Below are 16,776 nucleotides of genomic sequence, written 5' to 3'. Positions count from 1 at the left end.
TTTCCCTCTCCTTTCCTCTCATACAGGTCAAAGTGAGCAGGCCCCCTACCCAAAAAAAAGGACTGGCTGGTTTTTTATTGTAAAAAGAAGCAATGAAGTAGCACAAATACTTCTCACTTAGCTATAAGCAACATATTGGTAAAAGTGGGTTTCAATGCCCATTCAAGCACTTACCAGTGTGGTCTTCAGCAAGTCACTTATCCTCTCCAAATCTGTTTCCTCATCTGCAAAATGGGAATAACAATATCTACTTTGCAGAGCTGCTATCTTAGAAATAATTTAAGTAAAATAGCACTGCGACTGACACGTTGAACTGCAATGATAGCTACTATATTATACCACAAAGGTTGATAGCATGGGAGGATATTATACACCCTCTGCAGTACTTATACCAGTAACTCAACTTTATTGTGCATTAGAATCATCTATTATAGTTGTTGAAAACTGTAGATAAACAGATTCCATCCTCCATGAGGTACAGGGAAAATGCGGAAAAAAACTGAGTTTTTTAATATTATATTAGATTCTGATGTATTTTCATGCTGTTGTAAAAAATTGCAGCATTCTATGATTTAAAAAAAAAGTCATAATAAAAGTAATGGAACCACGTAAATTATTTAGCATATAGAACAAAAACTACTTTACAATAATGACATTTAACAGTTTATTTTGAAGGTCATTTTAAAAACAAAGTTAAAGACAATCTGAGAAAAAATTGCACATAATACACTCTTTAAATATAAGTATGGTGATTAAATCAAAATAAGGGAAATATGTTTTCTTCTGCAACTCCAAGAACAAGTTGTTGTCCTGAAGGTTCTTATACTTCCAAAAAGGGGTGGGGGGAAATCATGGCAATTAAAGCTGCCTCTTAATCATGTAAATCTATAGTAGAAACCAAATTTTTCTGTTCTTCCCAATCAGTTTCGATCTTCAAACTGTGCCTTGTTTTTTAAAAGATATGATGCTAGAAATTCAATGGGATTTGGTGGTCTGTAAAGGAAAAGAAATCCAAAATTTAGAAATTTGTATTCTAGATGTGTTCATTGAAATAAATTGTTCCATAATAAAAATACATCTTTTAAATTTTAGCTTTCTTTTTACACTCAAAGGCCATTTGTAGTAAATACAGGGTGTCCCCCAAAAATGTATACATACTTTTTTCTGATAGCTCAATTGATGTTTCTTCCTTTTCTGGTTTAACTCATCGGAATTAATAATTATTCAAAGTGTGTATACATTTTGGGGGGACATCCTGTATAGTAAATGAGACAGGGAAGCAGATTAGTCAACAATGTAATTTAAAGAGATTGAAATTTTTGTATGGCTGAAATCTACTTATGAACTCAATTCTAAAACACAAGTTTGGAAAATGTACTGGCAATGGGATGATAACTATCCCAGGGGCATAATGACTTGAGGGGACACAAGGGAGACTGCTGGAGTGTCAGCAGTGTTCCCTTTCTTGATCTGAATGCAGGTTACATAATTATGCTTAGTGTCAAAAAATTCAGCAAGCAGTACACCTATGATATTCTTAATTTTCTGTATGAATATTAACCTTCAATAAGAATACAAAAACTACATAGTAAAATGGCTGTAGCATCACCAAGACAGGTAGATGCACAAAGTGATTAATCAAAGGAAGTAGTATTCATTTGAACAAGTTTTCTTTCTTTTTAAAAAGCAATTTCTATTTTTCTTAAAATAATTTAAACCAATAATAGTTCTAATACTGCCACTATACAACACACCTGATAAGTTAAACATATTTTAAAGTTAATGGATATTATTTCATATTTATCACTATTACATAAATAATTCTTGCTGAGAAAACAAGTCCAAAGATGAAAATGGGGTAAACACCTATTTAAACCCTACTAGGAAAAGGCATACTGAGAATATTTAATAATGATCTCAAAATATTCCCTTAGCACTTTAAACTATCTTTCAACTAGCTAGCCATAGACAACATTTTTCAAGGTTAATTTGATAAATCAATTTGCCAGACTTGGTACTTAAAAATTATATTTACTAATAGCATATTACTTAGGACTGCTTCAAATTTTTTCTTCTAGCTTATATTTAAAATTTATTTTTTAGAGAAAGAAAAAAATAAAGATGTCCATACTTCAACTGTCAGTAGAGAGCCAAAAATAAATCATATTTGCCCTAGCCAGTTTGGCTCAGTGGATAGAGCATCAGCCTGTGGACTGAAGGGTCCCAGGCTCAAATCCGGTCAAGGGTACATGCCTGGGTTGCAGGCTCAATCCCAAGTGGGGGACATGCAGGAGGCAGCCGATCAATGATTCTCTCATATCACTGATGTTTCTATCTCTCTCTCCCTCTCCCTTTCTCTCTGAAATCAATAAAAATATTAAAAGATGTTTTAAAAAAATAAAAAATCATATTTTATAAATGTAACAATCTAAAGCAAATATTTAATGTTTACCATATAATTTATATAAACTTGCCCGGCTGGAGTGGCTCAGTGGTTGAGCGTCAACCCATGAACCAGGAGGTCACTGTTCAATTCCCAGTCAGGGTACATGCCCGGATTGCAGGGGTGTACAGGAGGCAGCTGATCAGTGAGTCTCTCTCATCTTTTTTTTTTCTTCAATATATTGTTATTGATTTCAGAGAGGAAGGGGGAGAGAGGGGGGAGGGAGGGAGAGAGAAAGAGAGAGAGAGAGAGGGAGAGAAGCATCAATGATGAGCTCTCTTGATAAGAAAACATCAAGTTCCTTATCAGATTGTATTAGTTTGGCCCTAACCGGTTTGGCTCAATGGATAGAGCCGCGGCCTGCGGACTGATGGGTCCCAGGTTCAATTCCAGTTAAGGGCATGTATCTTGGTTGCGGGCACATCCCCAGTAGGGGATGTACAGGAGGCAGCCGATAGATGTTTCTCTCTCACCGATGTTTCTAACTCTCTATCCCTCTCCCTTCCTGTCTGTAAAAAAATCAATAAAATATATTTTTTTAAAAATTGTATCAGTTTGCTAGTATTCATTTTGGTTGTTAATTGTCACCCAAGGGTATTTTTTCAATTGATTTTTAGAGAGTGTGGAAGGGGAGGGGGAGAGACAGAGAAAGAGAAACATCGATGTGAGACCAGCTAGAGCTAGTATTCATTATTATTCTTTGAATAAAACATAATCTGCACCAAATAAATGATGACTGCTGTAACTTAAAAAAATATTTTTTGGGGGATTTGCTTACATAAAAATAATTTAGGTAGAATTACTGGGGTAAAACCTGTACCAAAAAAAAGAAAAATTATAACCTTGTTAATAAAGAAGTTAAAAAAATTTGGCAACTCCTGGCCAGGTAGCTCAGCTGGTTAGAGTACCGTCCTGATACACCAAGGTTGCTGGTTTGATCCCCAGTCAGGGTACATACAAGAAGCAACCAATGAGCCCTAACCGGTTTGGCTCAGTGGATAGAGCATCGGCCTGCGGACTGAAAGGTCTCAGGTTCGATTCTGATCGAGGGCATGTACCTTGGTTGCGGGAACATCCCCAGTAGGAGGTGTACAGGAGGCAGCTGATCAATGTTTCTCTCTCGATATTTCTAACTCTCTATCCCTCTCCTTTCCTCTCTGAAAAATCAATAAAATATATATTTTTTAAAAAGCAACCAATGAATACGTAAGTGGAACAAATCGATCTCTTTCTTTCTCTCTCTTCTCTCACTTCCTCTCTCTCTAAAATCAATTTTTAAAAATTGGCAAAAAATGTTTGTAACACTCATGCTGTTGAGGCTATGATAATAGTGAAAGAATTTTAATAATAAACTTTTGGTCATAGCCAGTTTGCTCAATGGGTAGAGCATCAGCCCACGGACTAAAGGATCCTATCTTCGATTCCAGTCAAGGGCACATAACTCAGTTGCTGGCTCAATCCTTGCCCTGGTTGGGGCAGATGTGGGAGGCAACCAATTGATGTGTCTATCTCACATAGATGTTTCTCTCTCTCTGTCTCTTCCTCTCCCTCCCACTCTAAAAAAAAAAAAAGTCAACAGAAAAATATCCTCAGGTAAGGATTAACGTCCCCCCGCCCCCAAAAAAATACATTTCTGGACATAAATATGATACTAAGTATCAAACACCATAAAAAAAATTGTATCCTTTGAACTAGCAAACCAACTCGTGGGAATTTAGCATGTGAAAGTAATTACATAAAAACAAAAGAGGCACCAAACCGGTTTGGCTCAGTGAATAGAGCGTTGGCCTGTGGACTGAAAGGTCCAAGGTTCGATTCCGGTCAAGGGCATGTACCTTGGTTGCGGGCACATCCCCAGTAGGAGATGTGCAGGAGGCAGCTGGTGGATGTTTCTCTCTCATCGATGTTTCTAACTCTCTATCTCTCTCCTTTTCTCTCTGTAAAAAATCAACAAAATATATTTTTTTTAAAAAAGAAGCATGAAAACAGATAAACTGCCTGGTGATCTATAATAACAAAGGAAATTGAACTTACATTTTCAACAATGAGAAAATGGTTAAGTTAATTGTGGTACTATAACAACTTATAAGTTCATGAAGTCTATGCATAGATATGAAAAAAACTTTGTTATAATATTAAGTAAAAAGGAGATATAAAACTGCATGTATACCATAATTACAAGTCTTTATAAATATGCATATGATCAAAGACTTGTAGAAAAAACTTAGTGTCTGAACTGAGATTATGGCTGACTTTTAAAATGTTTTTAATATGCATAAGTTCTTTTTATAAGAAAAAAATTATACATAACTAGTGATACTTCAATTAGAAAAGTCATTCTCTGATAACTCCTTCTGCTGACACTATTATCTTACCTTTCCTTTGCAAGCACAGCAAGTCCCTGTAATAAGATAGGCACAACTGTCTGATCCAGGTAGGCACGAGTTGGCAAAGACTGTAGATCCACTTTCTGTTTTGATGACTTTTCTGCATTAATCTTCTCATTTTCTACTATCCTCTAGTGAATCGAAAAAATATGCATAATATTACAAATACTCAGATTATTGTGAGTACTAAACAAAAAATAATGGAAACATGACGCTAATAGAAAAGGCAAGTCATTGACTAAAAACTGGTATTGAACTTCAAATCTCTTCGCCAAAATAAAATCAGACCGATCTCTAAATTTCATTCCAGTTTCTTCTGAGAGCACCGTAACATCTCTTTCTTTTAATGTCATATCTCCAGATCCACCCCTTTGTCACTTTCCTCTGCCTTTTTAGAAGTAAATACAAGTCCCCCTTTTTTCATGAGGCTACAGTGTGCTTCAAAAAATCTGGACATGAAACTAAGTAGCACTGAATCAGTGAGAAAGCTAGTCCTATTTCAACTCTTTCATCACAGATAATATCAAGGACAAAGTTTCAGTTTGGTGCTAATATGTCTTCAACACTTCTGTAACACTTGCTTAACCCTGTTCACAGAGAGAGTAGGCTTTAGGCTCAGAGCCTTCTACTGGCAACAAAATGCAGCTAAAATTTATTACCACTAGCCAATGAGAATACTTTTCCATTTATGTTTTTTTTTAATGTATCTATGATATTTTAAAGTGAATAAAGAAAAAAATAGTAAGTAAAAAATAACAATTAAAAAAAACAGGGAAAAAGAATAATATGGAAAAGATGATTGTGATATTCAAATGATGTTTAGGAAACAATGATTTAGACTTTCTACTCCTAAGAACCCCCAAATCTGGGGCCTTTCACATAGATTCACATGACATCCAGAGCATCAAAAAGTACTTTAGGAGCATTATCTCAATTCGTTGGGGTTCTGCTTCCCGGCATATGTCAGCAGTTTGGCTCAAATAAACTCACAAAAAAAAAAAAAAAACTACTTTAGAGTCCTAGCTGGTTTGGCTCAGTGGATAGAGCATCAGCCTGCAGACAGAAGGATCTCGGGTTCCATTCCCCTCAAGGGCACCTACATGCCTGGGTTGCAGGCTCCATCCCCTAGGGGGCATGCAGGAGGCAGCCAATCAATGATTCTCTCTTATCACTGATGTTTCTATCTTTCTCCCTTCTCCTCTGAAATCAATAAAAATGTATTCTTAAAAAACTACTTTAGTGAAAAATTTTCCCTCCTTTTGAAAAATTACCGTTTTAGAAATTTACAAATAAATGGTTATCTAAAATACAAAACACTATTAAGAGCACTTCCATTTAAATGAACTTTTGCTCCAAACATACTCAAAGTGAATATAAATAAATCAACAACAAAAAAACACTTTTCTATATTTAATATTTTTAGATTTAATTTTATTTTGTAAAAAGTGAGAAAAAACTTTAATCGCATAGCTACATAATATATACCACTGTTTCCAAAGATAGATCCCACAAATTTGTAAGGCAGCTATTCTACTTTTGCTTATGATTTTTCAATGTAATTTTAGGACTTAATAAGAAATTTTCCTAAACCTAGTAAAAGAGCTATTTATTTGCCCATAGATTACTTAGTGCCCGTCAGTAAATTTTAATAATTTAATAATTTAATTACTTAGTGCCCGTCAGTAGCCTATATATGACAAAAATTAGTCAGTTACATGACATCCCAATGCCTTCAATAAGAAACAGCAATGCCTAACCAATTCCTATAAATACTATAATAAACTCCTTAACCAAGTCCTCTCATTTAAATCATTCAAATATTTACTGAATTTTCACTATGTGCCAAATTTCTATGCTTAATTTTAGTTAAGATAAAATCCTGAACTGATCTAAAAAAAAAAAAAACCTGTATCTCCAAACTACTATAAAACATAAATAATAAACTGTTAACAGTTTAGAATAGTGATCGAAAAAAAGGAAAAAAATAAGGTGAGCCTATGATTGCCCCAACTTACTGTTTCCTGCCTGGAGAACTTGTAAGATGCAATACAGGAAATCAAAGGGAATCAAAGCAGAACCCACAGTCTCCCTGGGTTGAGAAGAGTTGAAAATTCAGGGAGACAAAGCCGTCTAGAATTCACATGGGAAGGAGAAAGTTGCACAGGAAAACACCTAAAGGTGAGTACCTATCAGAGCATGGGTGTGAGGAAACTACTGGAGGCCAAGGAAAAAAACGCGTGGAAGGAGCACTCACACAAGCCAGGAATACTTCATGTTTCTGTGACCTAGACTGGCAAAACCTCTTAACAGATGAAGCACTGGGTAGAATATGAAAGAGAAGAGGAAATGAAGCCTAAACTAAAGGCTGGTCTGGTGTTACTTAGGAAAGAGCAAACCTCAGAAAGATCAAATTGTTTCCAAGTAACTATGTCCTAGGACAAAGCTCAAGAATGTTTGAAGGAATAAAAAGATAACCGATACCAATAAAGTAAAATTCATAACACTCAGCTTCCAATAAAAATTTACCAGGGGGGCTCAAACTATGGAACCAGGAGGTGACAGTTAGATTCCTGGTCCCAGTCAGGGCCCATGCCCTGGTTGCAGGCTCAATCCCTGGTCCGGGGACATGCAGGAGGTATCCAATCCATGTTTTTCTTTCTCTCTCTCTCTCTCTCTCCCTTCCTCTGTCTCTAAAATCAATAAATATATCCTCAGAGGAGGAATAATAAAAAGAAATTGTAAGGCAGCAAAGCAGGAAAATATTACCCATAATGAGGAAAAAAATCAACTCACAGAAAAACTCAGATACAAATGATAAAATAAGCAATGCCATTAAACAAGTTATTATAAGATATCCCTTCCATGTGTTCAAGAATATAGAGGAAAGCACAAGTTAAACGAAATACTTGAAAATAATTTGAATAATAGCTGAAATTGTTTTAAAATTTCATGAAAACTCTAAATACACAGATTCAAAAAACTCAGTAAATCCTAAGCACAAGAAACAAAAAAATTTAAAAAAAACAATTTTTTGAAAGTACACCAAGAAAAAACATAATCAAATTATTTAAAACCTGTTAATAAATTTTAAAAGCCCCAAGAAAAAGGGCATTAACTATGAAGGAGCAAAAATAGGAATGATAGCAGACTTCTTGTCAGAAGCAATATCAGCCAGAAGACAGTGGAATAAATCTACTCCCAGCAAAGATATCTCAAAAAATGAAGTCAAAATAAATGACATTTTCACACATTCAGAAACTTAAAGAATTCCTTACCAGCAGCCCTGAACTACAAGAAATGTTAAAGGAAACACTTCAGGTGGAAGGAAAATGATAACAGACAGAAGTCTGGATCTACACAAAAGAATGAAGAGCTGCCCAAATGGTGTGGTTTGGAGAAATATATATATATAGTTTTTTAATAAAGAGCCCAGAAATGGTAAATGTGCAGGTAAACGTGAAATACTCCTTTTTCTTACTGTTTAAAGCTCTCTAAAAATCACTGAATTTTTAAAGAAAAAATAAAAATAATGAAGTGTAGAAGTTATAACATATGTAGAAGTAAAATATATGATAGCAATAGTACAAAGTCCAGGAGAGAATAAATGAATGAAAGACTGCTGTTGTAAAATTCTTATACTATAAATGAAAATATATACTACCACTTGAAGGTTAATTGTGGTAAGTTAAATTTGCATACTATAAACCCTAAAGCCAACACCTAAAAATAATTTTAACAAACCAATAAAAAGAAAACCATAAGAGAAAAAGCGGCAACAGCAGCTGTAGAATTGTGATTTCCAGACTTTCATATATTGCAAACAAAGAAATAAACTAATACAATAAATGAAGAAACTAACATAGGGTTAATTGTATTTTGCCAAGTAAAAAAATTACAAACATAATTATTTTACCATCACCATTAGTTCAAAAAAAGAACAAGCAGTTTAAAATTATAGAAGCAGGAAGACCAATCACCAAATACGTATCATCATTAAACACTCACTCCACTTTTTTTTTCTCACTTTACCATGGAAATTGGACTGAGGGTTTGGGAAAAAGCATGTTGTTATCACTGCTCTACAGCAACATGGCTCCAGCATTATATACAAGCACCATCAAGAAAAGACCACTGATGCCTTAAAAAGGTCTCTTAAATAGCTAGAAAACAAAGTGGTATAAAGAGTCTTCACCTGATTCAGCAGAAGTTCAACTAAAAACCCATTAGAAAGAAAAGATTCTCTATCTGTATTGATATCAAAGCAATAAAAATGCCTAGCAATTTTATAGGCACAGAGTAGTCATTCCCCATGCCAGCAAACTCTAGGAGTTTGGTCAAGATCAGCAACACAATTTAATTGTACTTTTAAAATGTCAACCTGCCTAGGTTTAACGCACAGCGCTCCACTTACCTCTTGGTAACCTTTAACAAGTTACTCAACTTGTGGGTCTTATAGGGCTGAGGATATATGCCAATTATTTAGGGTGTGCCTGGCCCATAGTAAAGGGGCTAAAGAAATATTAGTAGCTGTTACAATTATTATACTCCTCAGAAATGCTTCTGCCCTCATTTATCCAAACTTAATCACCAGTAATGTCTTTCCTTTCGTAGTAAAACGTACACATCTCCTACAGGAAAGGAAGCCTCTGTTTTCCTAACCAATTCCACCCAGCTCTTGGTAATTCATTTGTTCCAGCACTTATTCATTTACAAAGTAACTTCTACTTTTAGACAACAACCTCTTAGGACTTATATAGAAAACTCTATAAAAGTTACCTTCTTTTTCATGTGTTTTTTTTTTTCACATGTACTCTGAATTCAGACTTAACCATGCAAGGCAAAAACAGTATCTACTGTGTATATTATAGTTTCCAATGGCACCTGCCTACTGAACTCTGCAAAGAAATCAACATGTATTAAATGCGGACGACACCAACACAATCCTGCTATAAAGACAATGGGTTTTTTAATTTTAATGTGCCGTTTTTCCAAAGCAATATCCCAATAGATAGCCAAACGATTCTAAGTCTCCACTAGCAATGTATGCATGTTTCTTCACAAGTTCAACCTCTTGGCTAAAAATTAATTTGTACGTCTGTATAATACGAAGTGTTAGGACCGCTAATAAAACAAGCTACCCACAATGTGACAGTATTTGCTTCGTGATGATCAAGTTTCCCTTGTGCAAAGCCACCTAGTAAAAACAGATCCCGAGGTGTTTGGGGTTTTTTTTCCAGCTCTTAAGAGACGTACAGAAACGGCATAGGAACTGGGCGAGTTACCTCGACGTTATCTGTGAGACCGTACTCGGAGTGAGGGTTTTCTGCAACCTAGAAAACAAAACACAGGTCAGAGACCTCGGCCACCCTTTCTCGCTGCACACCGCCACCATGAACCCAGGGCCTCCGGGTACCTGCGTCTGTCCCTCCAGCATCTGCTCTGGCTCCATGGCGGACCCTGCGAGTCACAGTCCCCGGATACCAGTCCTGGAAAACAAGAGCAGGCACGAGTTACCCAGGAGATCGCAAAGCGGAGACGCCAGGATGGAGTCCAGGCAAGCCCCCGACCCCGCCCCTCACCCCCACCTGGGCGCGGGATCACCCCGAGCGGGAGCGGAGCAGGGTGAGGCAGTCCACGACCGGGCGCCCGCAGCAGGTCCGGAAGCTCCATGATCCCCAGATCCTACAAGGAGTGGAGAAAGGGGGAAAGGGAGCCGATTACCCGCGCCCGAGCCGTCCGTCCCTAAGAGCTGCAGCGCGCCGCCAACTCCCCGCACAAACCGTTTCGGCCGTAAGTGACGGTTGTCGCACGACTAACGCGCTTGCGCAGAACTCCCCAGCGGGCCTGGGGCCAGGAAGCTGCCTTCGCGCTCCGGGTCTACCCTGCGCTCCGAGTATCCTGGGCAAGGTCTGGCCTCGGGGGCGCAGCCTGCCCGGCCGCCGGCGAACACCGCCCCACCTGCAGACCCCCCCACCAACCCGCGGGCAGGGGCTCGGCCGGGCCAGCCCTCGGTGCTGCCAGAAAGCTTCTGCCCGAGCTTTTCCTCGCGGAACCGAAACCACTTGCTGGGTAGTTCCCAGGAAATCTCAGACCCAAGCTCAACAGTCTGCGAAAGAATGTCAGCGGTTTTTACTCTAAAGCAGCGGTTCTCAACCTGTGGGTCGCGTCCCCTTTGGGGGTCGAACGACCCCTTCACATGGGTCGCCTAAGACCATCGGAAAACACATATATAATTACATGTTGTTTTGTGATTAATCACTATGCTTTAATTATATTCAATTTGTCACAATGAAATTGGGGGTCACCACAACATGAGGAACTGTATTAAAGGGTCGCGGCATTAGGAAGGTTGAGAACCACTGCGAGTCTAAGGCCAAACGAAGCAGCAGTGTAGTAAGCTTTTATTCGAGTCCTTAAATCTATGAATATGCCGTGTTAATGCTACCTTACGTTTGTATCAAGATTAGCAATATGCAACTTTCAATATGTACTATCTAGAGAACAGTATATTAAAAGAATGACAACATCATTTAACTCTTCTTTTGACTTGTATCAAACTGCTCTGGACTCTTCTCATCTGCTTCTATTATGTACTTCTGTTATGTATTTACCTCACTCTGCTTATATTTTCTTCACAGTTAAACACAATTAGATTGTGAGCTCTTCAGAGGCAAAGATCTTATTCATCTTTGTCTTCCTTTGTTATAGTTGATAAATACACTTTCAAAAGGAGTGAATATAAACAGAAAGCAAGCACTGGTACCAAAGTTCTACTCTCTAAGACTTCCAGTCTTTCTTGGGGTCTTAAGAAGATAGAAATTAGAAATTCTAGAACTAGAATTCTAGGATCTAGAACAGGGGTGGGCAAACTTTTTGACTCGAGGGCCACAATGGGTTCTTAAACTGGACCGGAGGGCTGGAACAAAAGCATGGATGGAGTGTTTGTGTGAACTAATATAAGTTCAAAGTAAACATCATTACATAAACGGGTACGGTCTTTTTTTTTTTTTTTTTAGTTTTATTCATTTCAAACGGGCCGGATCGATCCGGCCCGCGGGCCGTAGTTTGCCCACGGCTGATCTAGAATCATAACAAAAATCTGCTCAACCTCCTTTTAACATACTTGGTGCAAATTCCATTTATAAAACATTAACCTAGCCCTGGCCGGTTTGGCTCAGTGGATAGAGCGTTAGCCCGTGGACTGAAGGGTCCCAGGTTCGATTCTGGTCAAGGGCATGTACCTTGGTTGCGGCATATCCCCGGTGAGGAGTGTACAGGAGGCAGCTGATCGATGTTTCTCTCTCATTGATGTTTCTGGCTCTCTGTCCCTCTCCCTTCCTCTCTGTAGGAATTAATAAAATATACTTTAAAAAAAAAAAAACATTAACCTATTAGACAGGCAATACCTATTTAAGAAGAATACAATATGTGTGGTAGAGAAACACCTGACTTGGGAATAAATATTAAAACATGGTTCCTTCACATGTTTGCCATGTGAAATTAAGCAAATAGTTTAGCTCTTCTGAACTCATATTTGAATAATAAACAGTTCCCGACACTGATATAAGCTTTCCCTAAATGATGAGTGGCTGACTGTGCCTAAACTATTTCTGCAAACAATATGATTTATGCCAAGCACCTGAATATTCCTTTTAGGAGTCTGGAATTTGGGTAAGTCTTAGGCACAGGTTGCCTACATGATCAACCGCAACAAAAACCCAGGCACTGAGTTTCTGATGAGTGCCCCTGGTTGACAACATTTCACATGTGTTGTCAGAACTTATTGCTGGAGGAATTAAGTGTGTCCTGTGTGAGTCCAGTAAGAGAACTCAGAAACTGGTGCTTTATTTCCCCCAGATTTTGCCCCGAGTGTTTTTCCCTTGGCTGATTTCGCTTTATATCTTTTTGCTGTAATAAATCAAGTTGTGAGTATGACTATATTCTGAATCCTGTAAGTCCTCCTAGCAAATCAAACCTGGAGGTGATCTTGGGGATCTTAAACTCTTAGGGAGTTTAAGATATATAAAAATTATGCCGAACCGGTTTGGCTCAGTGGATAGAGCGTCGGCGTGTGGACTGAAAGGTCCCAGGTTCGATTCCGGTCAAGGGCATGTACCTGGGTTGCGGGCACATCCCCAGTAGGAGATGTGCAGGAGGCAGCTAATCGATGTTTCTCTCTCATCGATGTTTCTAACTCTCTATCTCTCTCCCTTCCTCTCTGTAAAAAATCAATAAAATATATTAAAAAAAAATTACAGTGCCTACCCTCATACATTTGTATTCTTGTTCAACAAAGATCAGACATATAAGTGATACGTATAAATGACAATAGTAAATAATGATTTATTAAAGGTTAAGATGGTGTAGCTCCTATGAACCAGGAGGTCGAGGTTCAATTCCTGGTCAGGGCATATGCCCTGGTTGTGGGCTTGATCCCAAGTGTGGGATGTGCAGAAGGTACCCAGTCAATGATGCTCTATCATGATTGATGTTTCTATCTCTCCCTCTCTGAAGTCAATAAAAATATATTTAAAAGTGAAAAATAAATAATTTTTAAAAGGTTAAGAGGAATGCTGAAGCATAAATTCTGGAGGAGTCCAGATGAGATTGAGAAAAATGTAAGTAGGTATATCTAGAGTGATGTTGCACAAAGAGTAAATATTTAAGCAAAGCTAAGAGATCAGGGTGAACATAACATAGACTGACACAGTAATGAAGACAAATTAAGAAACTCAGGCTTTCTTACCAGAGTACAGGAACTGAGCTTATCCAACAAGATGAGGAGGATCTCAAGGACAAAGAAAACTTTCTGAAACTGCTGCAGCTGATAGAAACCATGCTTGAAAACAGACAACTCCTTTTATGTTTCCAATATTCACCCTGTGCTAACAATTCCCATGACTCTGCTTTTCATGTGCACTAGAGTAATCATGCCCACCATAAATATAGAACTGTAAAATTATATTTCTATATCCACGCACTTTGTTTAGAGTGTACATCCTCTGATAATCTAGATTGCCATTTTAGGATATTCATTTATAATTCTGTATCAACTAACTCTGCTTATGCTTCCACAGAATCATCACTTTAAAAATCAAGTTGAACAGGTTAAGTAACAATTTCTACTCTTACACCTACTACTATTTCAAAACTATGAGCTCATTCATACTTTCACCAGTAACAAATCCTCTGTAACTAGAGAATTTCAAACTAGTGTCTGTTTTGTTGTTTGTTTTTAAATTTTGAGCCGATATCAATTAATCAATAGATTCACATAAAAATAAGAATTCTGGTTTCTCTTGAAATTTTTTAAAAATCTGGCAACACACTTTAAGAAAGGAGCACCATTAGGCTGCACACCTGAAACTAATGCAAATAATATTGAATGTAAAGAAATAATGTTGAATGTAATGAAAATAATGTTGAAAAATTAAAGAAATTTTTAAAAAATCTGGCAATAGGAGACCACACATTCCTGAAAGGCAAAAATCAGATGGAGCTGAGTAACAGCTGTCTCATCTAATACAGAGATGCTACTCTTTCAGCTTCATCATTCCCATCATATATGGATTTTTTAATTTCACACCCATACATGGATCTCAAATGCTATGTGTGACCACTGTTGCTAGTTCCTATTTGAGTTTTTTGGCCACTGCAATAGACTATAAACTTGATCTTATTCCCTATTATAATCCTGGCACCTTACTCATTGCCAGTCATGTTGTCGATGCATAATACCTATTTGTTGAACAAGTGAATCAATAATATGCACCACAATGTAGACTCAATGCAGGGAAATAATTGTCCACAGTTGTATTTTTTGCTTATTAACACATATACCCGATAATAATCACCTAATTGTTACTCTACTCTTCCCATCCCTTGCCTTCAACTATGTCTTTTAATTTGTTTTTCTTTCAAGTTTTCTGCCTTTTTTCGGGATCAGTCATCTCCTCTATTGGTTCTAGGTTTGCCATTTTATTTTATTCTTCTTTTAATATAAAAGAAGTCTTCAATATCTACTTCAAATAATCCAGAATCTTTCAAGTTGAAGGTTTAAAGGGTGCCTTAGAAGAGAAGAAGAGCTAAAATATCCAAAAAACTATTTGGTGGTAGTCACTTTGTAATTAGATTAATGGATTAAAGTGATAAAGTGACCGAATGTCCTGAATTAGTTAGCACAGTGCTCTGCTCCTCCTTTTTGTTCTGGTGAAACTGGCCCAGATTCTGCTCAAGATTAAGTGTTCTCCAAGTTCTCACCATCTGAAAACAGGGAGGCTGTCAAACTGTAGGTTAAATGGCTGAGAAGGTTAGGATCTTCGGTCCAGGCAGATTATAAGTTCAGGGTAAAATCCAGGCACTATTTTCCTTGAGACAAACTTAGGATGATGTTAATTAAGAAAATGGGTTTGACTGGGATGCAATTCCAAGAGGCAGAAAATGTGGACTGAAATTACTAAAAATAGAGCTCCCAGTAGTATCTGAATTCTGGAATGGCTTTGTAGTTGTAAGAGACAAAACCAAAATTTATTGAGCCCTCTTATGTTATGGGTATTATGCTGGAGGTTTTAGATGTATTCTTTCATTTTGTAATCTAATTTTTATTCCACCCATTTCACAAAGGAGTTAACTAGTTAAAGAACCTGTTCCATTGATGTCTCTCTCTGAGCAACTAACAAGTGACAGGACCAGAACACTAACCCCAGTCTTTCTGACTCTTTATTTATCTATTTAATTTACATATATTTTTATTGATTTCAGAGAGGAAGGGAGAGGGAGAGATAGAAACGTCAATGATGAGAGAGAATCACTGATTGGCTGGCTCCTACACACCCCTACTGGGGATCGAGCCCACAACCTGGGCAGGTGCCCCTGACCAGAATCAAACCCAAGACCCTTCAGTCCAGAAGCCAATGCTCTATCAACTGAACCAAACCAGCTAAGCCCTGACATTTTTTTTAAAAAAAATGTTTTTTATTTAACGAACAACATAAACTGATGAACAAAAACAGATCCAGAGACAGAGAAGCATCAATCAGACCGTCAAACCTCAGACGGAAAGGGTGGAGGGGAGTAAGGACGAGAGATCAACCAAAGGACTTGTATGCATTCATTTAAGCCTAACCAATGGACGCAAACACCAGGGGGGTGAGGGCATGAGTGGAGGAGTGGGGGGAGCAATGGAAGAATAAGGACATATATGTAATACCTTAATCAATAAAGAAAAAAATCCTCTGGTGAGGATTAACAAAAGTAAATAAATAAATACATACATACATACATACATACATACATACATACATAAAGTGAGGAGAGGGGAAATTTAAAAAGGGTAACTGAGGAAGGCCTCATTACAGAGGCAAAGCAGAGTCCAGAAAGAGATGAGATTGAGGGGGGGGGGGGGGAGTGCGGGCACGAGTGGGGAGATGGGGAGGTAATGAAGGGATAAGGACACATATGTAATACCTTAATCAATAAAGAAAAAAATAAATGTTTTTATTGATATGAGGAAGGGAGAGGGAGAGATAAAAACATCAATGATGACAGAGAATCACTGATTGGCTGTCTCCTGCATGCCCCCCACTGGGGATCAAGCCTACAACCCAGGCATATTCCCTGACTGGGAATCAAACCATGACCTCCTGGTTCATGGGTCAATGGTCAACCATTCAGCCACACTGGCTGGGCAGTCTTTCTGACTCTAATACATACTTTTACCATACCCCCGCCCCCCAAAATGGCCAAGGCACAGAAAAGCAGTCAATATTAAGGGAAACTAGCAGAGAGTTAGCTAATAGGAAGCCAGAGGCTGGAAACTCAACACCTGTATGACCAGGAATGAAAAAGAACTCATCCTTCAGGGGCTAAAAATATATTTGTCATAATAAGATATAAACAGACTACCTAAAATTGTTTTTCTCTGGAAGCCTAGATTTTTCTCTTAAG

The 16,776-nt window shown here is 37.8% G+C and overlaps 2 protein-coding genes across 10 annotated transcripts in view; both read right to left on the bottom strand.

Moving 5' to 3' along the window:
• Positions 1-505, bottom strand: part of MEMO1 (mediator of cell motility 1) — an 82,333-nt gene extending 81,828 nt beyond the window's left edge. The window contains exon 1 of one of the 5 annotated variants that reach the window (XR_001514501.1): positions 175-499. The gene's annotated coding sequence lies outside the window, so the exon portion shown is untranslated. Of the gene's footprint in view, positions 1-174 lie in introns of all 5 variants that reach the window. The other 4 variants (XR_001514502.1, XM_015566339.1, XM_015566336.1 and 1 more) reach the window with 4 other exon arrangements.
• A 145-nt stretch (positions 506-650) lies between these two features.
• Positions 651-10,705, bottom strand: DPY30 (dpy-30, histone methyltransferase complex regulatory subunit). 5 transcript variants are annotated; one of them, XM_006767418.2, is made up of 5 exons: positions 10,552-10,682; positions 10,244-10,316; positions 10,113-10,160; positions 4,819-4,961; positions 651-993 (listed from the first exon to the last, which is right to left on the bottom strand). In XM_006767418.2, exons 2-5 carry the CDS (start codon positions 10,277-10,279, stop codon positions 921-923), a joined length of 300 nt encoding a protein of 99 aa, XP_006767481.1. In that variant the 5' UTR covers positions 10,280-10,316; positions 10,552-10,682; the 3' UTR covers positions 651-920. The 5 variants fall into 5 exon arrangements, with proteins under 5 accessions (XP_006767481.1, XP_006767482.1, XP_015421828.1 ...); XM_006767419.2 differs by lacking the exon at positions 10,552-10,682 and adding an exon at positions 10,416-10,526; XM_015566342.1 differs by lacking the exon at positions 10,552-10,682 and adding an exon at positions 10,432-10,525.
• Between the last annotated feature and the right edge of the window lie 6,071 nt (positions 10,706-16,776).

The sequence above is a fragment of the Myotis davidii genome, unplaced genomic scaffold (genome assembly GCF_000327345.1).
Source record: "Myotis davidii unplaced genomic scaffold, ASM32734v1 scaffold238, whole genome shotgun sequence".
Taxonomy (NCBI): Eukaryota; Metazoa; Chordata; class Mammalia; order Chiroptera; family Vespertilionidae; genus Myotis; species Myotis davidii.
This window is presented reverse-complemented; position numbering and strand designations above follow the sequence as displayed.

Coding starts and splice junctions, on each gene's coding strand:
- DPY30 (XM_006767418.2), bottom strand. CDS start 10,279: ATGGAGCCAGAGCAGATGCTGGAGGGACAGACGCAG. Junction 10,161..10,243: donor TGCTGGAGGGACAGACGCAG/GTACCCGGAGGC, acceptor TTTGTTTTCTAG/GTTGCAGAAAACCCTCACTC. Junction 994..4,818: donor GCTGTGCTTGCAAAGGAAAG/GTAAGATAATAG, acceptor TTTCCTTTACAG/ACCACCAAATCCCATTGAAT.